The 27,956-nt window shown below is 37.2% G+C and overlaps 1 protein-coding gene across 3 annotated transcripts; it reads right to left on the reverse strand.

Annotated features, from left to right (window-relative positions):
- Nucleotides 1-385: 385 nt before the first annotated feature.
- Nucleotides 386-27,431, reverse strand: ogdhb (oxoglutarate dehydrogenase b). 3 transcript variants are annotated; one of them, XM_067397432.1, is made up of 23 exons: nt 27,295-27,431; nt 25,959-26,325; nt 22,962-23,150; nt 19,246-19,348; nt 12,844-12,959; nt 12,542-12,696; nt 10,839-10,985; nt 10,645-10,735; nt 8,375-8,554; nt 7,988-8,116; nt 5,553-5,732; nt 5,296-5,448; nt 4,575-4,677; nt 4,349-4,477; nt 2,985-3,135; nt 2,774-2,901; nt 2,474-2,652; nt 2,321-2,392; nt 2,109-2,234; nt 1,294-1,366; nt 1,039-1,202; nt 706-860; nt 386-525 (listed from the first exon to the last, which is right to left on the reverse strand). In XM_067397432.1, the coding sequence occupies exons 2-23, from the start codon at nt 26,190-26,192 to the stop codon at nt 405-407; spliced, it is 3,078 nt and encodes a 1,025-aa protein (XP_067253533.1). In that variant the 5' UTR covers nt 26,193-26,325; nt 27,295-27,431; the 3' UTR covers nt 386-404. The 3 variants fall into 3 exon arrangements, with proteins under 3 accessions (XP_067253533.1, XP_067253534.1, XP_067253536.1); XM_067397433.1 differs by lacking the exon at nt 19,246-19,348 and adding an exon at nt 19,578-19,671; XM_067397435.1 differs by lacking the exons at nt 19,246-19,348; nt 25,959-26,325; nt 27,295-27,431 and having other exon boundaries at nt 22,962-23,116.
- Nucleotides 27,432-27,956: the final 525 nt, after the last annotated feature.

Raw genomic sequence — 27,956 nt, forward strand, 5'->3', positions numbered from 1 at the left:
TTCAATACGTCCCATTTCTGAGAGACATCCATGCCAACTCAGTGCAAGAATTTCTTGCACTTCTCTCCAATTTTTGTGCGTATTAAAAAGAAATGATTTATTACTGAAACAAACGGTCAAAGCTGTCACTTTAAGGCTCTATTAAAACCATCATCAACATGCCTCAGAGATACATGCATGCAAATTGATCTCGTTACCATGTAGTTCCTAAAAGCTTGCATCCTTCCAAGAAAATCTGCATAGATAGGCCTGTCATACCTACAAGTGTAAAGCAAACCTGTGCTTTGGTCAGGAGATACCTAGCTGCCAGCTTGCCCTCTCTTAACGCTATCAGCAGAATATGAGCTTCCTGAAGAACAAGGGACGGAGGGATGGAAATGAAGTGAATGGATGGGGTGAGGTGGTTAAGACTGGTCCTGGAAGGCATCCAGATTGAAGGCTGTGTCCAAGAACCGCTCCAGCTCCACAAGATGTGCCTTCTTGTTCCCTGTGGCGGGGGCAGCTGCAGGTTCTCGGCCGGCATACCTGAGAAGACAGTGAGTGGGTACAACTACAGATAAATGTTACACGAGTGGACAGCATGAAAACCTATTCAGGTCACCCCAAACTAAAAGAAAAAAATAGAAAAATGAAAATGACTAATTAATAAAATATGGTTCTTGAGAGATTTTGTGAGATTTGCCCCTTTAAGTGAACACTAGTTACCAAACGGGACGGGTGTTGTTGAAGGTTCTGCTGATGCGTGGTTTGACGTAGTCATAGTAGCCTTGATTCTTATGCTCTTCCTGGCACCACAGCAGCTTAGCCTGTGGATACTTCTCTGCCTCTGCTTTCACCAGGTCAAATGGGAACGGAGAGAGCTGGACAATAAAACATTAAAACAAATAGTTGAAATACTTTAGGGAGAGGGCATTATGCGAAAATTATAATGTGGTGTAAAATTGGTCAGGAAAGATAGCCTGGCTAGTATAGTGTACTTATAATGGGGAAATAAATACAGAATTTAATAAACATGATAATGAAAGTGTGTGCAGGTACCTGCTCAATGCGGCCGATGGCTACTAAGTCTTCCAGGCCTCTGCTCTTTCGTTCTTTGGTGAGGTCATAATAAACTTTCCCTGTGCAGAAGATGAGATGCTTCACTCCTGCTGAATTCTGCACTGCACTGCCCTCTTCTGGAATCAGACGTCTGAAGTGTGTGCCTGATCAAACCCAAACACACCAGACCATTACTACAACATCCTACTAGAGCATTTTTATGACAACACATTTCCAAGATTTCAAATCACACACCTGGTAACATGTCGTCAAAACTTGACTTGGCCTCTGGGTGCCGTAGCAGCGATTTAGGCGTGAAGATAATGAGCTAGAGCAAACAGTAACAAAAATTAAAGGGGTTTAACTTTAGTTAGTGTGTAATGTTGCTGTTTGAGCATAAACAACATCTGCAAAGTTACGACGCTTAAAGTTCAATGCAAAGGGAGATATTTTCTTTTTTAAGGACTACAACAAACGACTGGTAGGGACTACAATGAGCACCACACCACAAACCTCAACATTTACGTAATTTTACACACTCTCCATCAGTGTCGACTCTGGTTTGAACAATGCAAGGTTGAACACCGTTACTGACAATACTCATTTTGTCTGTGTGAGATACTCCAGCTTTGTTGTTGAGCAACCGAAGCGCAAGCTGTTAAAGCTCTGCCCTCTTCTGGAAGTGGGCGGGAGCAGCAGCTCATTTGCATTTAAAGGGACACACACAAAAACGGTGTGTTTTTGTTCACACCCAAATAGGGGCAAATTTGAGTTATAATAAATGATCTGTGGGGTATTTTGAGCTGAAACTTCAGACACATTCTGGGGACACCAGAGACTTATATTACATCTTGTGAAAAGGTGCATAATGTATAAGTTTTACAATAGCTATCCAATTAAATATTTTATATAAAAAATATTCAAATTTCTAAACAAATACATGATTTTCCATGAATAATCCATGATTACTTCCAGACCTGGTAAGCAATTTAAAAATTCCCTGATATTTACAGGTTTTTCATTATGAGGGAAACTTGTAGAGATGATAAATGGAGTGAAATGTCTCTTACAGGCTTTCTGAAGGGTAGAAGGATCTGCCTCCGAAGAACATGGAAGTAGTTTGCAGGAGTAGAGCAGTTCACCACAATCCAGTTACAGTCATAAAGCTGCCGGACAGCAAAGTCCTCTGTGATTTTCTGTGGCAAAAAAACAAGTATTAAGCATTTGGTTAGAATGATAAAAAAAAACAACAGTACTTGGTTGAAATTTTCATGTATTCTACCGGGAAAACATCAGGATCATCATTGCACATCTGCAGGAATCTCTCTGGGCGGGCGGAGGAGTGCTCTGGTCCCTGGAAATAACAGCAAGAAAGCAATAAAAAAGAGAAATGATGGAAAGATGAAATAATGGATTTAGGATGAAAAGACCTTACCATGCCCTCCATGCCGTGAGGCAGCAGCAACACAATGCCATTCTGTCTGACCCACTTGGCCTGGCCGGGGGAGATGAACTGGTCGATGATGCACTGGGCGGTGTTATGAAAGTCTCCAAACTGAGCCTCCCAGAGCACTAGAGCGTTCGGGCTCGCCATGGCAAACCCAAGCTCAAAGCCTGCACACAATGAGATACAGACATGCTTGTTCAGTGGGCATAAAATGTGGTACACTCTGCAGCTTATTCTGGGTTTGTTTGACTGGCAGCAACCAAACTAGTTCACTTGGTTTATACCCACCAAGAACACCGTATTCTGACAAGGAGCTGTTGCACACGGTATAAGGAGCCTGGTTCGCGTCAATGTAGTTCATGGGAATGCAGGTCCGTTTGTCAACGTTCTGATCATGTAGCACATGATGCCGATGACTGTATGTTGATAAAAAAAGGGAGACTGTGAAGTTGCTTTCAAATCAAGTTCATTCCGGAGCAGGAGATGCAGCTATTCTCACCTGAATGTCCCTCTCTCCACATCCTGACCACTGAGACGCACATGAATGCCTTCCTTTAGCAGAGAGCCGAAGGCCATGTATTCTCCCAGAGCCCAGTCCACTGAGCGGTTCTTCACCATCGTAGCCCTGCCCTTCAGGATACGGGTGAGACCTTACAGGAAGACAGAGACAAAATGAGCTCAGGGTAATGATGCTGAGGTACAGATGCTGACTCAATTTGAGCTAAAGAAGAAACATTATAGTGCAATTTTTTGCCAGATTTTATTGGTGATTTTTGGGAGTTCTTCAATCATTTAATCCGCTCAAAGCCACTCCTTTCATACAACTGATGCAAGCTTGCATTTAGCTTGCTCTATCAACAACCGATGTTTGCCCTACATGTGGTTTCAAGATTTAAGGCTACATCCACACAAAGCCAGAGCTTTCCCTATCCAATCTTTTTTTCCCCCCTCAAGAAATATCTGCATTCACACAAAACCACTGAAATGACTCAAAACAATGTAGTATACATGCCAGATCAGTATGTTGCGCTGTAATTCTGCAATAGAGAAAAACACAAATACACTAAAAACAAAGGACATCGTCGTTTCACAAAATATACGTATTGGCTGTACACACGAAAACACAAAGGGGCGTCGTTTTCAGATTTAGTAAAAAAAAAAATAATAAAAAAAAAAAAAATCACCTTCTGAAAACGCCGGATCCATCTGGATGAAACCCCTATATGATACAAATTATTTGCGTACACAGCTAAACTCGTCTCTGTGTGGACGGGGCCTTAGTGTTTGCCCATTAAAGGGGACAGATTATGTAAAAGTCACAAGTAAGGATCTGTTCAATGCTGGATTTTCACAAAGGTTGATTCTAAAAGATGGGTCAATACCAACACTTCGTGCTCAGACTTCATATACAGAACTGATGCTGCCCTCATGTACCATCGGAATTATCGTTAACAAGTTCAAAATTTGTTAAAAATTCCTAGTTGAAAACTGCACATGACAGCCCTTACTGACATTTTTGGTGCGTGAGATTGCTCTGTTTTGTTGTTCCTGGTATGCCGGAGCATGAGTTCTTGAAACTCCGCCCTCTTCTGTAAAGGGGGCTGGGAGCAACAGCGGGACACGCGTGTGTTTTTGCTCACACCAAAAAAGTTTCAATTTTAACATGCTTTAATAAATGATATGCGTGTTTTTTTTAACTAAACACCAGGGGCATAATAGGTCCCCTTTAAAGTATATAGGAGCTGTTGTTTTATTACCAGAAATAGCCAGTTCCCAACATGCTATAAAAAAGGACTTTGGGTACAGATGAGCTGCCTTTTTGTAACTGTGCATGTGTATGCAGAAAGAGGAAAGGAAAGGTACCTCCGTGGATAGTGAAATCATCCACAGGCACAGATGAAGCCACCTGACCGACATGACTGAGCATTTCTTCATTGAGACCAGTGGATGGACAGCTCATGCTCTTAGGTTGACCGTCCAGAGTGAAGAAACCTGTTAAATACAAATGTCAAGTAGATTTCAGAGCAAATACAAGTATACACAAATATTCAAGTGTCTCTGGACATTGTACATAAACACAAACACACACCAGGCCAAGGTGAGTCAAGCCAGTGCTTGATGTGCAGGATCTTCTCATCTTTAGAGCGATTATATGCCTCTTCACAGATTTTGTCATACTTGGCAATTTCCTCCTACAAGGACAGAAAGGCAACATTAAATTAATGTAAATATTCACTTTAAGTCATTTCAGTAAGTAAGCATCTGACAAATATAGTGAATATTTCCTATTAATGTCATTGCAACTGTACACTACTGGTCAAAAGTTTGGGGTAGGTTTTTAATGTTTTTTTGTTTTGTTTTTTAAATTACTTATTATAAAGCCTGCATTTATTTGATGAAAATAAGTAGAGTAAAACAGTAATACTGTGAAATATTATTATTACAAATTAAAATAACTGTTCTTTATTTAAATAAATATTAAAATAAATATATTTTAAAATGTAATTTATTCCTGTGATTCAAAGATGAATTTTCATTCTTCAGTGTCACTTGATCCTTCAGGAATCATTGTAATATGCTGATGTGCTTTTCAAGAAACATTTATTATTATTATGAAAACTGTTGTGCTGCTTGATACATTTTGTTTGAGGATTCTTTAATAAAGTTCAAAATGATTTGAAATAGAAATCTTTTGAAACATTATGAATCCTTCTGATAATCTGAATGTGTCCTTGCTGAATAAAAGTATTAATTTCTTTTGAATAGTAGTGTATTTATTCATATTAGCAGTAATATATGGTTAATATGACCTCATATTCCTGTCTGCTCACAGCTCCTTCTGCAATGAGCTTTTCAGCATATTTTTGCAGAACAGGTTTCTGTTTCTTTATCTGTTTGTACATCAGTGGTTGAGTAAACATCGGCTCGTCCATCTCGTTGTGGCCGTTTCGCCTGTAACCCACCTATAGAGCAAAGGTGAATGACAGTATCAACATCTAAAGCACATTTGACACAGTTGGCAATATTCCCAGTTGGAAAAAAAAAGATAAAGAGAGCGCTTCCCTACCAGATCAACAACCACATCTTTATGAAAGGTGGCTCTCCATTCTGCAGCCACGTTACACACGTACATCACAGCCTCAGGGTCATCTGCGTTCACATGGAAGATGGGAGCGTTGACCACTCTGGCCACGTCGGTGGGGTATGGCGAGGAGCGCGCCATCCGAGGGTCAGTGGTGAAGCCAATCTAAAGAGAGGGGAACAAAAGATATTTAAATAAATGCAAACATTTTTAAAAATTACGCCATTTTTCAAACTTTAACCACACTTCTTCTCTAAAAAAACCCAAGACATGTCCATCATCCTGAATATGCAACCTATAAGGACATGGGAAAATATATGCATGTTATTCCTATCTCCAGGTTCCCACTCAAAGCCAAATGTCAAATTCCCTGACTTTTACCTGACTTTCACTGACTAAAAAGCTGAATTTCCATGACCTATAATGAACGGAAAACTGTTGTGATGAGTACTGAGCAGACAAAAATCAGCCAGACAGTATTTTGATTCCATCCATGTGCAAGCTTTATTTTCTTGTTCACAGACGTTTTTAGTACAAAACTAAGCTAAACACACTTTTTTTTGTGCTTTTACCCGTTAAATGCACTTTGATATTTTTCAGTACTGTTTCTAGAGAAATTAATTTATGGTTTTTTAATGCTTTCAGGTGTTAAATGCTTTAGAGTTTTTTCTGTTTCTCATCAAGTTCATCATTCAATCTCTTGATTTCTTCACATTTAGTTTTTGCAGGCCGTCTTAGACTGTTTGACACTAGGCTATTTCTGTAAATGGTTGTCATGATTATTTAAAGTCTGCGTGAACCGGAAGTTGCAAACGACTTTTCTCCAGTGCTGTTTCCAAGTGAAATGGAATATTGAATAGAGGGCAGAGTTTTACTTTAGCGCTCCTCCTTTCCATCTCCCGCTCATAGCAGACTAACCGTTGGAGGGGAGTGGATTAAGTGATTTCAACCCAAGCCATCAAACTGATGTCATTAGAGAAGGGGCACCGTTGCAGAGGGGAGGAGCATTTTCAGATTTTGGTTAAATATTACAAAGTCAAACTTTTTTTGTGCGTGGATTGACTTGCACGGATGAATTGTTCACCACAAAACTAGCAATTTGAGCTAACAAAATAAATAAGGTCAATTTTGATTTCATATGTACTTTAAGACTGAAATAAATAGTTCCATAATATTTTTCCTTCAGAAGTAATGCTGGTAGTTTATCCAATGTGTATTTATTAATTTATTCATATTTATTCATTCTACCATGGTGAATAAACGAAGGTAATGGCTACACACGACCAATTTGAAAATTCTGTGCGACTGCCACCAGGGGGCGAAATGCGACAATCGTGCAGTGAAAAGGCGGCTTACTGTGTCCTTATTTGTTTACAGTCTATGGTCCGAAACAGACTTAAAGCTACAAGACGACTAAAACAATCATAAATCACAGCCAATTATAACAGCATGTGTAATAAATACTTTTCTTTGTACATTTGTGTCCTTGTTCCCTCTCTATGTCCTGAACTATTAGCTGCAAAATCCCAGAAATATAGAAACCATTTCAAAAATAGAATCCTTTGTCGTGCTGTGGCTGGTTAGGACAGTCTTTGAAGTGGTCATTTTGTAGCCAAAGCTCTTGAAATTTACATTAGTTAACATGTACAGGTGACTGCATTTGACTTAAGTTGACTAGAGGGAAGGGAATAAAATGCCGCTGAAAAATAGCCTAATCATAACAATACGCAAAACACGTGAAACAACTCAATAAAAAAAAAAAAAAAAAAAATTATATTTGGATAAATGGAAACTAAAATTTAAAGCGACAAACAAAAATTCCTGATATTCCATGAAAAAAAAAAAAAAAAGAATTCCCTGACTTTCAATGTCTGGAATAGACCTTTTAGAATTCCATGATATTCCAGAAATTCCATGACCCGTGGGAACCCTGTATCTCACTTGTAGCGCCTATAAATCCATAATTTGTTCATGTTTCATTCAAAAGTTTCAGGCCAGTAATATTTACTTTTTAAAAGCAATTAATACTTTTATTAAACAAGGACATGTGAAATTGATCAACAGTGACAGTAAAGACATGTATAATGTCACAAAAGACTATTTCAAATAAATGCTGTTCTTTTGACAACATCAACATTGATAATAATAAGAAATGCTGAAAACTCAGCTTTGATCATAGGAATAAATTACAATTAAAAATATATTACAATAGAAAACTTTTCAATTTTTTCAATTGATATTAAATTGTATTACAATATTGTAATTTTAATGTATTTTAATCAAATAAAGTCTTGAGTATAAAAGACTTCTTTCAAAAACACAAAAAAATCTTACCGCCCCTCAACTTTAAATGGTAGTATAGAACTAATTTCTACTTGAAAAGATAATTCTCTGCTGGTGAGAGTGTGTGAGAAACAGACCTGATTGTTTACGACCACATGAATAGTGCCGTGGGTGGTGTAGGACGGCAGGTCACTCAGGTGAAATGTCTCATAGACAATGCCCTGACCTGCAAAGGCTGCGTCTCCATGCAACAAGATGGACATCACCTTCAAAGACAAGGACACAGTATTCTTAATGACACCATGTCAATCATGTATTATCTAATCACAAAAAGCGATTTAAGACTGCTGACATAATCAACCCGCAATGTGTTTGTTTTGAGGGAACTGTTTGATCTTTGCATACAGGCCTCTTCATCTGTCAGTCCACGTGTATCTGTAACTCTGAAATCATCTATATACAAGCATAGCATTTGACATTTTCTTAATGTTTTCACACTTGAACCACACGGTAAGTTCACACACCCTATTGCCGTCAGAGTCACCGCAGTAGAACTGCTCTGCCTTGGTCTTGCCCTGCACTACAGGGTCCACTGCCTCCAAGTGTGAAGGGTTGGCCATCAGGGACAGTGTGATGTGGCGTTCAGTGACCCGGTTGATCCGTCTGTGGTACATACCCAAATGATACTTCACATCACCTGAGCCCTGGAGGAAAGTCACAGACAGAAACATGAACAGGACTGGAATGTCAACACCCAGACTCTTTGTTTGAGAGGAAAATTACATATATTAGAGTTTAAGAGTTATTATTCTTTCATTTTCTCAGAAATATGAGAGAGGATGTTTTCATAGAAAGATTGTGTGCAGAGCTAATTATGTAAACCACTATTACGGTAATGAATGTTTAATATATTACAGCTCTGGTTGTTCCAGATTTTAATCATTTGTCAAACATTACCACTTTAAAGTCAAATTCACTCTATTTTCTAAATGCATGTTATTGCGAACAATTCATTTGTGCATGTTAATTGTTTTTTTTTAACCCCCACCTCATAATTCTTAAAGGTTTACTTCACTTCAGAATTAAAATTTTCTGATAATTTACTCTCCCCCATATAATCCAAGATGTTTATGTCTATCTTTCTCCAGTCAAAAAGAAATCAAGTTTTTTGAGGAATACATTCCAGGATTTTTCTTCATATAGTGAACTTCAACAGTTACCAATGGGTTGAAGGTCCAAATTGCTGTTTCACCTCAGCTTCAAAGGATGACCGGTCCAACAACAACAACAACAAAAAAATTTAAAGTACTAGTAACTACAAAAGTAACTACAAATGCTCATCTTGCACTAGCTCTGCGATGTGCATTATGTAATCAAGTTGGAAAGGTCACACGTGACGTAGGTGGAAGTACCGACCCAGCAGCAGGGTAGGGTAGGGTGAAAAACTCCTTATTTTCTCCAACTTAAAATCATCCAACAACATTGTTTTACCTTTTTTTGTAAAGAGCATTTGACTTAGTCTTTGCACGTTCACTTTGTAGACACTGGATCGGTACTTTTGACTACATCACGCTTAACTTTTCCAAAGTGATTAAATAATGCGTGGAGCACCACAGAGCTAGTACTACATGAGCATTTGTGTTTTTTTAATTATTATTATTTTCTAAGAAAATGACAGACCCTTTTTCCTCAGATGGAATCATGTAGAGCCCTTTGAAGCTGCATTGAAACTGCAATTTGGACCTTCAATCCATTGGTAACTGTTGAATTCCACAATATGGAGAAAATCCTGGAAGATTTTCCACAAAAACCTTAATTTCTTTTCGACTGAAGAAAGAAAGACATAAACATCTTGGATGACATGGGGGTGAGTAAATTATCAGGAAATTTTAATTCTGAAGTGAACTAATCCTTTAATCCTTTAAGTTCTTCAACCGTTTAATCTGCCCAAACCCACTCCTTTCTTAAAATTCACTGCAAGCTCACATTTTGCTGATATGCCTCCATTAACAACTGATGATTCCCCTACGGGGAATCTTTTTGATAATCTGTTTCACTTAGACGCACGTCACAATAAGAAAGAAAAAAAAAAAAATCTGTCGCTACTTCTTTTTCAAAGGCGTGATAAAACAGAAGTGAAACATTTAGGTATAATGTTTCATAGCTCAATAATAAATAGAAAAACATCGATTCAGCTCAACTGGACTAGACATGGTAAAAAGTAGGAGTGTAACAGTACACGTATTCATACCAAATATATTCGGTTTGGGGTCTTTCAATTTGGTACACATGTGATGGTTTTTAACCACTGCACATGTGAAACTTCTGTTGCTGATGTCAATATACTTTGATTTTGCAAATGTATCTGAAAAATAATGTAGGACACAAAGTAAGCTGCTATGGGAAAAATACACAATCAAGTTGTCCAAAACATGAGACATGCTTGATATTGACCTCTTAAAATTAACTACAAGCATACAGATTAAGGCAGATGTGTCAGATGTGTGTGCAGTTCAATACATTTGAAACCTATTAGCTCATAACTTGCATCTTATGGTTATAACCTTATCTGCAAATGTTGGAAAGTCATGCCAGTATTTTGCACCATGACTTCAAAACCAAGGTAGATAACTGTCATTTTTGAGGTAAAATTGCTGAGATGGGGCCTTAGAAAAAAAGTAAATCAGTCTTTTTAATTGTGTGCAAACTATGAAATATTTGTTCTGTAATCTATTTAGGAACAGTTGAACTGTGAAAGTGGAACTTCTGCTGAAGGAAATGATGAGTTGCCCACCTCATCCGCAGCTTCCAGCTTTGAATCAAACTGGCAGAAGATCTGCTCCAGCTCCTTACGGATCACATTAGCAAGCACATTCAGACGACCTCTGATGGAGAGCAGACAATTCAGACATGTTTCAATGGCCCTACATTTGTAGCCTGATGTACTTCCCTAATTAAAATATATCATTCAGTATTTTGTTCCTCTACCTGTGCGGCATGCCCATAATAACATTCTCCACTCCATTCTCACTGGATCTGTCAATGATAGTTTTGAGTGCAGGAATGAGAGACTCGCATCCCTCCAGGCCAAAGCGTTTCTCTGACGACCACTTCCTCTGCAGGAACTCCTCAAATCTGATAAAAGCATTACAAAACATTCACAAACATCCTTTGACATACTAAAAATTATATTGTTGCATTAGATAACACAGTATCAAAGCAAGTATCATCTGCAAACAAATGATGCAAGAGTTTTCTCAGAACGAACTTCCCTTTTCTTTTTTTTTTTTTAAATGACCTTTAACCAACTGGTATCAATTTTAGTGTATGTCTGAAGTCAGTTGCCCTTTTGTGAAAGGCTTTGCTTAATCCTAATTGGGTGTTTGGGTCAATATGACCCCTTTTCAACTATTTTCACACACACACCAACTCATGTGGCATTATTGCAAATTTATGTGGCATTATTACAAAAACAAGATGCTTCAAAAGACTTCAAACAACAACAAAAAAAATTAAATTTTGACAAAAATACTGATTTAATGTATTTTATAATGTTTACATACACACACATATCCACATACACACACACACACATATACATATATATATATATATATATATATATTATATATCAGTGCTTCCCACAGGTTTGAAATATACTTGCGGTGGTAGCCGGGTGAAAAATCCTCCTATTACCCACGGCACAAAAATGGTTTACTACATGTGACAAACAAATAATGTGATTTTTAACAGTATTTTTATTTATTGAAATTAATTTCAATTACATAGCATACTATTACATTTAATTACATACTAATATTATGTATTATTATGTATTGTAAATTATGCATAATTACAGCATTTAAATTGTTCTCCTTTTCCTATGTTCTCCTTGCTGTCATATAGTGTCTCTCTCAGTGAATTTACTAGACACAGATTTTACTAGTAAAATTTAAATAATGAATAATATAACTGTCAAATAATGTTCTTAGTCTTTTCTTCCTGTGGGCGAGACTACAATAATTTACTATGAATTAAATTAAAATTAAATCAAATACAATTTATTGTGTAACCAAAATACAAATAATGCCCAGAAGAAAAAAAAAAAAACTTAGCATGTTACTTTTAATTATAAACAAGCCCAAAATTCACTGGGACTCTTATTTTGAAATGTCTACACAATTGCAGGCTGATCTTTCAGATTCTTACAATCATCTAAAACACAGTATATAAAGGCCATAAAGTAGATATTGTCATAATTCATCAACTTGAGTTCATTAGCAATCGCTTGGCATAAATCCACGCTTTTCGTTGATTGAGAATCACTTTGAAGCAGTCTGAAGCGCTGTTGCGCGAGCCTGTAGAACGCGCAACAGCGCCGCCATGGGACTTTGCAAAATGCAGCTTGCAATGTGTTTATATATTATATATATATATACACACACTTCACAAAAGCTAAGATGGCAGAATTCTGCCTCTAACACCTAGATCAATATACAGAAACAACTCATATTTAATTTTGATCATGATTAAAGTGTTTTTGTTTTTTTTCACAAAAATGTCATGAGATAGTCATATTGACCCCAAACACCCCAAGTGTAAACTGGAAATTAACAACATATGAGGGTTAAAGTAAATTATTTAAATGGCAAACCATTCAGGTTTCCAGAAAGCTATTGCATGGGGCTGACCTGGTTGAGCGGACCATACGGGCCAGTAGAGTCCTCTTCTCTTCCAGAGTAAACTGCAACACACCCGGCTTCTCAAATTTCTCTCTGATCCACTGGCATTGCTCCAGGTCATTGATGAACATGAACTCCACCCCGATGTGTTGACAGTAGGCCATCTGCGCAGTGCAGCGAGAAGTCATGTTTTTGTTTTTATATATAACATTGAAATAACTTTATGTACTGCAATGATACTAATATATCATTCATATTCACATATCATTGCATTATATGTGTCTCAAATGGGAAAATACTTGGGCAAGCACCTCTAAACGCCGGATGATTTCCCTGAGTGGAAGGGCACTTTCACTGCCCCCAATAAAGGTAGTGGTGGGAAGCCGGAAAACTTTATCCAGATCTGCTTCTTCCAGTCCGTAGAAGCCTGATAGTAGACATGCAAACACATGGATGGGGAAGGGGGAGGAAGGGCAAGCGAAACAAAACACCACAGCGGATCCGACCGACACATGTAAACACAGAAGACAAATGGAACTGCGTTAGAGAAAGCATGGATGTGGAACAATGTTTATGATTTAAAAGTTCTATTAAAAACAGTAAATAACAGCACATTCATGCACATAGGACACAGAACAAAGGCTAAGCCAACAGTGTTAGAAGAGGGAAAAGGAAAGATGGTGAAAAACAGATCTATTCAAGCCCAGTCCACTAGTGCCAGGGGTAATGCATGCATGAGATGCTACAGATAGCAACATGTTGGTCAAAACGTGCATTTTGACCTACATAGAAATGCGTTTCATTGTAGTTTTACTTCTTTTCTCATTGATTAATAAGCGATGTGAACGTGTTTTTATCTGCAAACCATGAGCTGAAAAGTAACCTAGAGTCATTACACTGAGTCTCGCATAGCAGATTGCTCTGACCTTTGATCTCAAGGTGTGCCAAAGCACTGTTCATTCACAATGTGCACCATGAGCTGTTCCTGTTTATCCACACAAAATACATAATGACATGTACCTTGATGCTGCAGGCATGTAAACATGATAGCATGTTCTTGCAGCACCAGTAAAACAAGATTACTTGTTTTACCTAACGAACAGAGAATTAGTCAAGAATGTATTTAAAAATGGTTTGTCAAGTCAAAAGTGACTAAATATGGCTTTCTGACAGGAAAATCTAGAAGTCAGATCATATTCGAACATTGTTAATTTCTGTAGAACAAACTATGTAGAACTATTTGCCTTGTAATAGTGATGTTTATATTAACAAGGGCACCATGAATTACCATTACCAACTGGAATCAACCAAAGATGACTTTGGGAGAGTCTAAAAGCATGCCACAGCCTCAAACTCGAGCACTGAGGCTAAAAGTGACATTCCATGAGGATGAGGATATTATGTAAGAAACAGACCTTAGGCAAGGTTAATGAGGGAAATCGCCACATATGTCAGCTGGGGCTCTTGCGAGGACTAGAACGGTGCAGTGCCACGTGAAATTACATAAATGTATTTCTGATAAGAGTTGATGACAGTTTAAAGCTGCATACGAATAAAGGTTTAAAAAAAAAAAAAAAAAAAAGGGAAAGCTGTCCATGGAAACCAAAAAAGTATGCTCAAGTGTTCAGATAGCTTTATTTGACTAGGCCTAAGGACAATGTTCAGATATGCAAAATCAAGGGCATGGGTTACATTAAATGCTAAAAAAGAAAGCAAGGCTATGCAACTCTAAAAGTATTTAATCACTGTTTTTTTTTTATCAGGGAACTGGAGGGAGCTTCTAAAAATGCTATTAACTCAAGTGAACTAGCTAGTCCTCATACCTCCAGCTGTAAGGTGAGACAGACGGGCTTTAAAAACAGCTGCATCTGAGGAGTCAAAAAGCATTACATCAAAAAAAAAGAGAAAAAAAATTAATGCCCCCAGTGTGGACATGACCAGTGTTACAAAGTGAATTTTTTTTACTGTTGTACCATGCAATGACCTGAAATGAACTGAATCTGTGAGGTGTTCTAAGGAAAAGCACTTAGCACAGCATTTCCTTTGAATGAAATGCAGAACAGTGCAGCGCTGGAAAACTAAGGGCCATGACATTGTCAGAGAGAGAAAACTCATTCACCCCACATAGTGCAACCCTACCGTCTAGGGATGCACAACATATTGGCCACCATATTGGTATCGGCCGATATATGTTAATTTTTTATGTTAGCATTATCGGCCCAATATATGAACATTTGGCCGATATATTAAAGCCGATAAATAATGGATTATTTACTTCAGCTGAGACACTTCAGATGCGCACTGTTCGCTATAGCGGTTTTAAATTGCTTGAAATATAATTGGAGTCACTTCAAGAAGGAAACACAGTTAAGTGCAACATGTGCAGCGCAAATCTGTCATATAGGCCAGTCCCTCCAGAAAAATGAGATTATGCGATCACCAGATTTCATGCATAATCAGCCAAAGTCCGCATATTTATGCAGGGAGTCGCATTTTTTCAAATACGCCGCACTTTCGCCGCATAAATTGTCGATTTCAGCAAGCAAAATATATGCAGGGCTAGCATGATTTCATAATCCATGCATTTTTGTTGCAAAAAAGTCACATACATCTTAGCAGAAAGTTGAAAAATGTTGCGTTTACTTCACACTAATAAAGCGCCATTATTTTCCCCCTATTGCCATGGGAACCTTGTGAAGTGACGTAATTACGCGACGTGAACATCATCTGCAAACCATGAAACCATGATGAAGCACACAAATCATTCTCATTTGCCAATAAAAATAGGCGCAAAAGACCGCGCAAAGCAGTTTCCCGGTGTGTTACATGACAGTGGGGGCAAAATATTTTGCACTCCGTGCAACTGCGTGTTGAAGCTGGAAAACCACTTTCACTTTGCCACTGCCAAAGATGGTTAAAGCAGCAGCAGAAGCAGGCAGGAAGAAGCACACAATATTTTATTTATTCATTTTTATAGAAGTTGTTGGATATTAATAATAATATGTTTCTTTTATATAGCGCCTTTCTACAAACTCATATTCCATGTGTTAATAAAGGTCTAAAATAAAACAGAATGAGAACTTAAATATTCTATGATTTAGTATGCTTGCTTATCATAAGTAATAGGAAATTACTCTTTACATTAAAGTAATAGCCTAGTTCGAACAGGGTGTTGGGGGAATCACCTTTTATTTTTTTCTGTTTTTCATCAAACCGCAGTTTTTGCAAGTTCCCGCAATTTCATCGCATAAAATTGCAAAAATATCCCGCATATTCCATCGCATTTTTTAAGAAAACGTGCCGCAAAATCAAGCATTTTAGCCTGCAACAATCACAAAAAAATTCGTTCTTCTGGAGGGACTGATCGGCTACATAAAATTATAATAATGGTGAGACTTTTGTTTTCGTAATCAGACTCTCAAAAAATTCGTTATATTTGAAAGCCTAAATCAAATTATCGGTTATTGTATTGGCCAAAATGTTAATATCATTGCATCCCTACTACCGTCAATAAAGTACAGACGGACGGCTCACTAGTATTAAAGTCCCTGTAAAGTCAATTCTGAGAATTGTTTCTAAACACGTTATAAATGTTACAAACGTATTGCTGAAACACATTACAAAGACTGAATTATGTAGTGCTGAATTGTGAAGTTAGAGCGTTAAAGTTTTTCACCAATTCTCTGTTCAGGATTTTTTGGGCAGAGCTAAAGCGGAGGTCCAATGACACACTAGAGCCCCCGAGCATGGCTCCGCCCCTAACACTATATAACTGTCGATGACGCACCGAGCATAGCACCGCCCCTAACGCTACAGCGGTTCACTCGCTCAATCTCGAGTGTCATAACAGTTATACAGCCCTTCGCACATTTAGCCAGTAATGCCTTCGTCACAAATGCATATTACATGGTTGTTACAATATACAATACAGCTCGGTCTCCTTATTTAAATTTCCTAAAACGATGATATGAAGAAGTGATCGTTCTACACCGGATAGTTTTACAAACTTTCATCAGACAGCTGGAATTCACTGATAATCCGCTGTTTTTGGTGAATGGGGCTGAACAGACTATCTCTCGCCTCGGCCTTCATCCTCCCGTCCCACCAACAACTGATGATTTGGGGCCGGACAGAGTCTCTCCCATCCCGGCCTTCATCTTCCTGTCTGTCTACTCGACAACAGTTGGCAGTACATGCCCAACAATGAGTGTAAGTTGCCATGTGTGCTTATGTTATAGGTAGTCCACAGTAACTCTACTAAAATTTGCAACCCTCTAATGTGATTCTTTTGTTTATATGCATCAGTATGTTTGACTCATTAAACAAGTCAGTTGAGACGGTAGCTCTCGCGAGTTGGTGTGGTTTCAGCGCCAACAGCGGACACGCCCCTAGCGTTTGAGAGCAGAGAATACTGCTCATTTTTTTGAGATTTTGATAACTTATTTCATTTACTTGGCGATTTTTTTTAATCATTCAATTTTGGCTGGGTGGTTAATAACATTTTCCTGCGGTGTGACTACCATTCTAAGATACAGATTGGACACGGCAAAGCTGTTTGGGATGGTGAAAATTGGAATCTGAATGATTCTCTGACTGATTCTTATTCAAAGTTTGCTGAAGCAAAATACTGCACTGCCAAAACACATTTTCATTAAACATCAGTGTTTTTGTCGTTGTTTTGAAGAACCAAGTTGATTTTTCTCACCTCACTGGCAGAGTGATTTTTCGTGTAAGCATAAAATGCAATTAACTGAGGCTAAAGTTTTTCAAGTTTTTCAACATTTCTCAAATTGTTGTGAGTCTTGCTTAGCATGCTAACTGTGTGCGTGTGGCTTATCTCTTGCTAAAAGTTTCCAATCATCCCTGTTGAATGCGTGCGGGCAAATAAACCTCTATGAAAAGAATGTGTACAATACAATGCGAAATAAAGCAACTGCTATTCACAGCATCCAGAGAAGCAATCAACAGCCTAGACATTACCAGTGCAATAAAAGAGACACTGTGAGGGGATATGAAAAAGACAATCTGCAGAGAAAGAAAGAGGAACTACAACATGACACTACATGAGACAAGTGTCACACTGACAAACATACAATTCTGAGGTCAAGAGTGAGACATGTGCAAACAGCATTTACAATGGGCAATGCCAGAGGCCTGGACATGCAGTGATAAGGTACAAACCGATAGGCTCTGATCCGAAACTTAATTTGGCAGCATTTTTAGTAAGAGGCACAAAAGTCTAGTCAAATTCCATCTCTCATCACATATACACACTACGATTCACAAGTTTTAGGTAAGTAAGATTTTTATATATTTATATTCAGCAAGGATGCATTAAGTAAAGACTTAATGTTGCAAAAGATTCTATTTCAAATAGAATCTGTGCTTTAAAATTTTCTATTTATCAAAGAATACCTAAAAAAAAAAATATCACAAATAATCCATTTTATTTTTCTCAAATTCTGTTTTATTTTACTTTTTTCAAATTCCATTTTTTCTATTTTAATTTTTTTGGATTGCGTTCCCCCCCCCCAGAGATTCTGTGTTGCGTTTTTTTTTTTTTTCTGGCAATCAAGTGAAGGCATAAAACAATTTATCTTTTAATTATATGACATTAAACATACTTTTTTGTCAAACAAAGTGCTGCACTACAGAGCTTTACAGTTAAAATTAAAACATGGAATAAAAAATGTGATTATTCCTTAAAAAAGTTAATAATAATGTATTATTATTACTATTTGTATTATCATTAAATTGAGATATAGCTAAATTCTACTGTACAATAGTAATATATTTGTCATGATTTATTTAAGTTAAACCAAACTTTTATTTTGACGGGTTGCCTGAAGACCTTCGAATTTGTGGGTTTATGGTATGATGATAGTTTTTCCTCAAATGAAACTGTAAAATGCTCATAAAGTGACTCTCAAAGCGGCTCTGTAGATGAAGATCATGCATTCATGTCCTCATATAGTGAGACGGCAAAGGCCGGAAAAACAGCGTCACACATGCTCCAGTGTCTGTGTGGTAAATGAAACCACGCATCTGCGCCATTCATTCACACAGAACAGTATTTATATTTAAATAGTCTTTTTGCAGTTTAATATTCACAGAAACTAGTCTATATCGCAATTTGATTTAGGTGTACGGACCTACTTTTTATTTATTAATCAAAAATTTGATAAATTCCATGACATTCCACGTTATATAAGGTAAAAAACGTTTTTGTATTCCGTGATTCCGTTCGTGTTTTTTGCATTGTGGAAATCATAGAGCCCTTTATTAAGCAGTACAATTAAATTTTTTTCCTGTTAAAAATCTTACCAACACAAAACTTTAGAACAGTAGTGTATATATAAGGTCCAATTAATGCATAATTTCACCTAATATATGTGTGTGCAATATGCATATTTGGACTTAGAGTATTGCTCTATTGCAATCAACTGAGCATTAGCAGCTAGGTTTCGGAACAAGGCCATCGTGTCCAATATCACACATTTCCCAGGTAATGTTTATATTATGTTGAACCTGCACACAAACATCACTCACCGCTGAGTGTTTAAATTCTACCCATTGCAAACATTCAAACAGGTCTGGACCACATGCATGCTTCACAGAAGGGGAGGATATACACAGAGTGTTGAACAGCACAAAAACAAGCCATGCCACATAAAAAGACTCAATCACTCTCCAATGCCCAATCAAAACCTCACCAAGTTTATCAGAGGATGTTATTATATCTGCAGGGACACATGAATCGAGATCTGCATCCATAATTCCGAGAGGATCCAGCTGTGCAACGTGGTGCCCCCGAATCTGCAGGGATTTCCAAGAAAAAGACGTACAGATAGAAGAAGAAAAAGGCGAGAAAGAAGGACAGTAGCCCAAAGAACAGTATGGACAGTTGAGGAGGTGAGATTAGGACAGAGTGAGTGTGAAAACCACCAGAGACAGAAGAACAGGGACAGAAGGACACAGAGCAATGTTAACAGCACACTGAATGAGTACGCTTGCAATCACACTGAACACCACAAGCAGTTCTCACCAGGTTGATGGAACCCGATAGATACTGGGGCATTGTCAAAATTTACACAACTGATGCCCAAAGGGTCAAGTTTGGCTATTTGATGGCCTCTGACCTGTGAACAAGGCAACAGCACTTACAAGCTAACAGAAGAGTGAAATCACAGATTAATTTTCCTTATTAAAAGGCACAGCACTTATATATTTATATTAAAAAGGGACCCAGCTTAGCAAAGATATTTAATTAAAAAAAATATGTGAGGGGCGGGAATATGTTCAGTTCAATTCTGTGGAGCTTTGCAGATAAAGACTGTGTATGAGGATCATATGAGGGCCTCATCTACTTTATCCAAAGTTTTAGACCAGAAATATATGACTGAAACATGGAAAGATTGGAAGGAAGGGCATTATATTTAGGCAGTGTTGACTACGGATGTGCAAGACTAGCCGAACTAGTCGATTAAACGATACTGCTGCTAGTCGACTTGGAAAACATCAGTCGTTTACACTTTTTTTTTTTTTGCACATTTGTTTTGCTTAAGGCTATGTTTAAATTACAGTCATGTTTCATGAGCAACTTTTTTATGTTTTCTTCAATGTTATATCAAACTAGTATGACAAGTAAGCTTGCTTAGGCTTGTTATGTTAATACTAACTGTTATAAGGGGCAATAAAGCATGACAACTTTTATTGGATTAAAGGAGAAACATTATGAATGAAACTTACTTGACATTTGAGCAGTTGCTATATCAACATCCTAACAAAGTAAATATGGTTAAATAATGTATTTGTCAGTAGACTGAGTTTTTATGGCGATTTTTGAGAGACAACTCGGTTGCAAAATTTCCATTTAAACGGTTATGAAATAAGTCATTGCTCACATCCCTAGTGTTGACATACACTACCAGCCAAATGGAAACACTGAATTGTTCTTTAACCTTCAAGTCATCAAAACAATGAAATAACACAAATATAGACTATCGTTCAAGAGTTTGGGCTTGGTAAGATTTATTTTATACTTTTGAAAGAAGCCTTTTATGCTCACCAAGACTGCATTTATTCGCAAATACAGTAAAAACTGTAATATTGTGAAATATTATTGCAATTAATTTTTTTTTCTATTTTAATACATTTTAAAATATAATTTATTCCTGCGATGGCAAAGACTTCAGTGTCACATGATCCTTCATATATCATCCTAATATTATTAGTATTATCATCATTATTATCAATGTTGAAAACAATTGTGCTGGTTAATATTTCAAAGTTTTAGACCAGAAATATATGATTGAAACATGGAAAGTTTGGAAGGAAGGGCATTATATTTAGGCTGCATTGACTAGGGATGTGCAAGACTAGCCGACTAGTCCATTAAACGATACTGCTGCTGCTAGTCGACTTGGAAAACACCAGTCGTTTACACATTTTTTTTTTTTTGCAAATTTGTTTTGCTTAAGGCTATGTTTAAAGCTGCAGTCCGCAATTTTCCTCTTTGTCGCCATCTCTGTTTGAAACCTGCAATTGCAGTCATATGCGGAACAGTTATCTGTACGTGTGTTGTGCCTCGGCACAGCTCGTCAGCGCGGATGAATCTAATGTTTGCTGTCAGTCACCGCACCGGTGTGGAAACTGTTCTTCAGAATCACAGATTCTACGTCTTGAAAGTATGACCAATATAAGAATTTTCAATGGAAAATATCGGCTGAACAAGTAAATAACATTTCTGCCACTTTTGTTCTGACCAACTGAGGAAAAAAGCATTAGGCCTACAATAAATAGCGCTGCCAATGATGATTAAATCTAACGATCGCTTAGCTCGGATCATGCCAAACCGTGCAAATTATTATTACTGTTATATTGTTCTCAAATTGTTAATGTTAACAACATCAGCATTGCTATGACTGTGTATATTAGCGTTACCTGTAGATTTCAATTTCTGTAGCCACTCCACAGTCCAAAGTCTTTTGCTTTTTGACTATGAGTGAATCTCCAGTTATCACTGATGATTGTCATTTGGATCTTTCTGGATTACAATCAACCATCAAAATGATAAGTTTAATTATTTCAGCTGCTGTGAGAACAGGCTATAAATGTGCCGCTACCAGCAGCATCCTCACATTATATAACCAACTGGCCTGGACGGGACTCCTTCCTTTCTGTTTAAGGACATGACTTAATGACGTACAGACAAACTGCTGCATGCTTGAATTTCCCGCGGAAATCCACCATATCACTCTTATTAAAAGGAGAAACATTATGAATGAAACTTACTTGACATTTTAGCAGCTGCTATATCAACATCCTAACAAAGTAAATACAGTTAAATAATGAAGTTGTCAGTAGGCCGAGTTTTTATTGCGATTTTTGCCGCCCGTCATGTGTACAGATCATTTTCAGACACGAGAAGCACGTTCAAACTCGGACAGTTGCCGTGGTAAAGAACAACAATACCTTAACGGGCTAACTTTTATTTGAGGAAAATCTGTTTATAATAAGCTATTAGATTTAAACTTATTGGTCCTGCGCTTCTTATTGACTAATGTTGGCTAATGTTGTTTAAGTGAATGCTAAAGTTTAATATATGATCGTAATGTAAGGCAAGGCATTCTGTATGGGATTTGACTGTTCATAGATTGTGTTCTTGAAAATTGATCGCATATACAGACTGCCTTCGGGGGGTGGGGTTAGACAAGTCGGTTGCAAAATTTCCATTTAAACGGTTAAGAAATTAGTCATTGTGCACATCCCTAGTGTTGACATACACTACCAGCCAAATGGAAACACTGAATTGTTCTTTAACCTTCAAGTCATCAAAACAATGAAATAACACAAATATAGACTATCGTTCAAGAGTTTGGGCTTGGTAAGATTTATTTTATACTTTTGAAAGAAGCTTTTTATGCTCACCAAGCCTGCATTTATTCACAAATACAGTAAAAACTGTAATATTGTGAAATATTACAATAATTTTTTTTTTCTATTTTAATACATTTTAAAATATAATTTATTCCTGCGATGGCAAAGACTTCGGTGTCACATGATCCTTCATATATCATCCTAATATTATTAGGATTATCATCATTATTATCAATGTTGAAAACAATTGTGCTGGTTAATATTTTTACGGAAACTGTGATGAATAGAACATTTAAAAGAACTTATTTTCCTTTAATATGAAATAGAATTATTTTGTTTTATAAAATGTCTTTAATGTCACTTTTGATCAACTGAATGTGTCTTTGCCTAAAGTTTTTTGTTTCTTTAAGAGAGAGAAAAAAAAAAAAAAAAGAAATCGTACTGAACCCAAACCTTTGAACAGTAGTGTAAATACAGAAATTATAAATATAACACTATGTTGAGGGGAAACATGTAGCAGTTAAATAGTCCTTTCCTCCAAACCTCATACCTGGTAGGCACGGATTAGGGACTGCACGGCAAGGTGGTCTTCCACCAGTTTTTCCACATTGGGCTGAGCTCCAACCAGCGCCTGGGCCTGAGACAGTCCTGAGAGACTCACACCCACTGGAGGTGGGCTTTGGTAGGCAGCGCCAGGGGGAGCACCTGCATTGGCGTTACGGAAGAAGATGTCCCATGACTGTTGAGAAAGGAGCACAGTGTACACAGTAAGACATAAAGTAAGAAACAATAACAATATTTCAAGTGTTGCGCACAAAATAAGTATTTGTTTTACCTAAACCTAATCCCAAAATACAGCGATGTCCACCTTAGGAAAATTTACATCTTCTCCCTTTATTCAAATTTTATTACACATTTTTTAAAGATTTTGTAAGCATACATGATAACACAACGAAACATGCCAAATTGTGCCAAGTGTGTCAACGTCATTTTTAGCCAGGCTGTCATACAAAGAAATGCAAAAACATGCAAAACCAAGAGCGAAGCAACAAAATATTAATAACTATGTTAATGATTATGTTGTAGCCAATGTATGCTTTTTTCTGAGAGTTTTTGTTTTTCTATGCATTTTTTTGTGTAGTACAATAAAAACCTTTAACTTTACTTGCCAAATAATTTTGTCAGAACAACACCTTAACCAAGTTTAGTGTTCATTCTTCCCACATATTTAAATATTTTCCTCATAGTTTGATGGTTTAATCGAACTTCTAGGGTTAGGCATTTAAGATAAATATCCCGTCAGGACATCACTTTTTGCCACTACTCTACATCCACTGATGCACATCAGTAATTCTGGTTTGTAAAATAAAATGTTAAACAAGTAAAAGCTGCTGACTAGCAGTATTGGTGTCTTGCATCATCACACAGGAAACTTAATCTGAATCATCAATCTGGTTCCTCCAAAGTCTCCAATACAGACGGTCGGGAACTGCAGTCACATCTGAGTAAACTGTGGGAAGGGGTCAAATTTCAGTAAACTGCTTTTCCAAGCAGCAAAACGTCACTGGATAAGCTGGATGTTTAATTGCATAACCGAAGAACCGACTTTAGATGCAATCATCTGAAAAGCTTTAGGTTCATGTAGGGACAGAAAAGAAGAGCAGTTTGATACCCTAGACCCAGTCCGACCTGGTTCTGCACATGAGGGCTTACTTACCTACACATCAGGTCATTGTGATTCAATGACATTACAAAGGACCTCATACTGACCTGATAAATGTCTAATAGGCTTTCCTGCTTTGAGGAGCTAAAGAGCTCAGTGTGTTAAATTGAGAGAGCCGGTGGTGTATCATCTCGCAGCAGGGAACATGAGGGAAGTATGCATTGTAGTGTAACTCTACTATGCATTTCCTTCAATGTAAACCCTAGCGCTCAAAATAATTAATTGGTTTGAGTAGGACAAACTTAAATTAAACAAATTAGTTCAGTCAAATTAACTTTTATGAGTATTTAGCACTTTCTTTTTCTTTCAAGTTCAAAGAACTGATATATTATAAGTAAACTGAACTGTTTCATTGTTTTGAGTTCTGTGAAGGTATTCCTTTTAGTTTAGAGGAACTTAAGTTTAACTGAATCTGAGCTGGGATTTCTATTTCCCAGCATGCTTTGCCTATGGCACTCAAAAGGGCAAGTAAATACTAAAATTAAGTGCTGTGCTATATAATGTTTTTTGTGCAATATTAATGTTTTTTATGCTAATTTAGAAGAGTTTCTGTTAACATGGTTTCTGGAGAGTTACCATCATGGTAACAAGTGGTACATGCGGCTTGGTTTGAGAGAAAGTATGTTAAATGCTTTATAGAGCTGTACTCTTTGAGCAAGTGCTATACCATGCTATTAGCAAATTAGCATTTTCTGAATTAGCTTGTTATAGCTAGCTACGTTTACACTAATAAGGTTACATGATAATTTTAAGTTAAATGTATGAATTAACGTACTCAAACATTTCAAGTTAATTACAATTAAAATGTGAGTTCTGCTTTCTTAAACTTTGAATAACTTAACTTAAATTGACTCAAATTTTTTGAGTTTTGCCAACTTATTTGGGTTTACAGTGTTCATAATTTTAATTTAATCAGAGTTTATGTTCTTTTGCTTTCTTCATCACTGCCAGCCTTTTTGAAGAATCACTTGTGTGAGTTACTTTTACTGTCACTCAGTACTCAAAAAAGGTCAAAACAAGCTAATTTATATAAATGTCATAAACACCCATTACTGTCTGTCTATGCATCTAAAGGTATGCTGAAGTGTGTCGTTCAAAGACTGATAAAGATACTAAATGAAACTAAATGAAAGGGTAATGCAGCAGGTCTGACTACTGATAAATTCATCACATTCATAACATTTAGTTCCACTTTCAATACATCCGGGAAACCACACAACGGCACGTGACATGGAGAAGAAAAGTCTTACATTATATCCCTGCCAAGCTAAGCTTACTGTCTGAGTGGGGAACCAAAGTCACATTATGAAACGAGGACGTCCTCAAGCATAACCTTGAAGATCAAAGAAGTTCTTCAGTTTACCTTCAAACTAGAGAAATAAATCAGTCCAATTCATAAATGAATAAATTCTGTCTGAATTGACTAAAGATTTAACGTGAAATTTTAACGTTTCTTTCACAAATTAAAACATTGTAACATGAACTCTCATGAACCTATCAATGAGAATTAGGCCAGATGTCAAGGTTTTCAGAAAATTGCATGCAGTCCTCAATTTTTGTACACCAAGAAAGAAATATGAGTTTATATTACAATAACAAGAGAACTGCTCATACACTGAAACAACTACCTATTTCACTTTTATCAGAATAACTACTCTGTTTACTGGTGCAAGGGCGGGACAACCTGTCACTTACATGAGATCGACCAATAGGAAACGACAACGATCCAGTAGCTATTGTGCTTTGATCCATCTACAAATGACTGGACCAAAGCAGCCAGGATTTCGTAACAAAAATCCTCTACACTGAAAGCCATCGTCTTACCTTGTGCACGCTCTTGGGGTTCTCCAGCCATGCGTAGTACATCTCCTCCACATAGTTGGAGCTTGTCCCATTAAGAAAAGGCTCAGCGGCAACAGGGGCCGTGTAGCACCTAAAGGGCTGAAACGTCCTTAGGGCCCCCGGTGCCACTGCTGTCCTCTGCTGTGAGAAACTTTGAGCACTTTGTGAGGCTGTGAGCGGCCGGAGCCGTGCAGCGCAAGTCCTTAAGCGATGCATCGCAGTCTATAAAACAGCTCCACCGCCTCTCCAAACCAACCTCCCGTAACACTGAATCCAACAGATCCTGGATGTGATCCTTTAATAAAGGTGCTTGTCCTCCTACTTGACCACACAAGGTTTGTTCAAAATCCTGCCCATCCAAGGAAGCAGAAGAAAACACCACATGAAGCATGTCAATAAATAAAATGAACTTTTGACAACAGTAAATGTTAAGAAATTAACTTTGTGACCTTTTGCTCAGTAGTCATGCAAAGGAATATTCCCAAGCATGAGACTCTTACATACGTGAGTTGTCTTTTAATTTATGAAAAGACTTATATGCATGCAGAAAAGCATTTTAAAACCCTGAAACACTCTAAATGACATCCACATCTAAAAACAGTTGGCATTTCTGCAATAAGGAAGTTCAAACCCTGCATAAACAGGACCCTTGAACTAAAGTTGCATTAGGGAGGCTGTAGAAGTGTGCAGTAAATCACATAAATATCACCTTAATGGAAATAGAAACGGTAATTTACTAAGAAGTAAATACCGCTTTAAGTTTAAGGTACCAAAACGTTCCCTAGGCGTCGGGAAACTAGCTTGAGAAGAAATAATTATGTTTCTTATAATAATTAAGTTAATTGCTGATGTTAACTTTTGATGACTGTGGCATAGGTAAGGGCTCTTCTTACCCTATAAGATGAACAAACAGGGCACGAAATTAAGATAAACAGGGCATGAAATTAAGATACACAGAGCAAAAGAGGCACTATTACGTTATAAAATAAGAGTTTAATCTCTTGGCAGCAGAGAATGTCTCAGAGTAACGGAGCACACCGGCTAGCTTCAGCTAACTCGAGCTAAAAACAAAACTCTCCATAAAACCTTCAAACGTCCGTTTAAACTGCCCATGTATTAGTGGAAGAGAATAAATTAGCACGGTATACAGCTCTAACAATAAATACACCGATAAATGTGTCTCATTAAAGAGTTTTCTCGTCAGTGCCGGTGAGGTTGCTGACTGATGCAGAAGTGAATCGCTAACGCCTCACTGACAGGAACATTAAAACGCCAAAACGCGATGCGAAAATATAGTTAAAGCGATTCAAATACTTACTCTCAGAGCAGGAGATTCGTCGAAGTGTAGTTTAACCTCATAAAATGTGAAAAATTAAAGAGAACGAGTGAAATTTCAGGAGCGGGATGCGTCTCGTGGCGGCTCGTATTCAGATAAATGAGTCGCTCGTTTCTAGGCAGCACGAGCAGGAGCTCTGCGTCATGAGCGCGCATGACGTCAGGCGCACGATGCAAAAAGTTGCGGTAACTTTTTTTACTTATTATTTTTTTTTATCAAAATACCATATACATAACATAAAGCGAGCTCTTTATAAAGAAAATACATTTCGTAAAGAAATTTAAATTCTACATAAGCCTTTTGGTACCATCTATAGAGCAAAAAAAGAGCTAAAATTATGTAGCTTTTTTTTTTTTTTTACCTGGCGATAGCCTAATAAAAATAATAATAAAAAGTTTCACTTTTTTAAATTAAAAACTATCAAAAAACAAACAAACAAAAAAACATAGTACTGTGGTTATATAATTTTTTATTTTATTTTTTTGGACACGTACCATGCAGTAGAAGATTTACCACGTAAGAATATTCTATCAATACCATGATATTTGAATATGGTGATAATTCATTCCCATAGTTAATCATTCATTACAGTGTATCACCATTTTACATCATTAGGTCGACTATAATATGGTACCACCATTTTA

Source organism: Chanodichthys erythropterus, chromosome 10 (assembly GCF_024489055.1).
Source record: "Chanodichthys erythropterus isolate Z2021 chromosome 10, ASM2448905v1, whole genome shotgun sequence".
NCBI classification, from domain to species: domain Eukaryota; kingdom Metazoa; phylum Chordata; class Actinopteri; order Cypriniformes; family Xenocyprididae; genus Chanodichthys; species Chanodichthys erythropterus.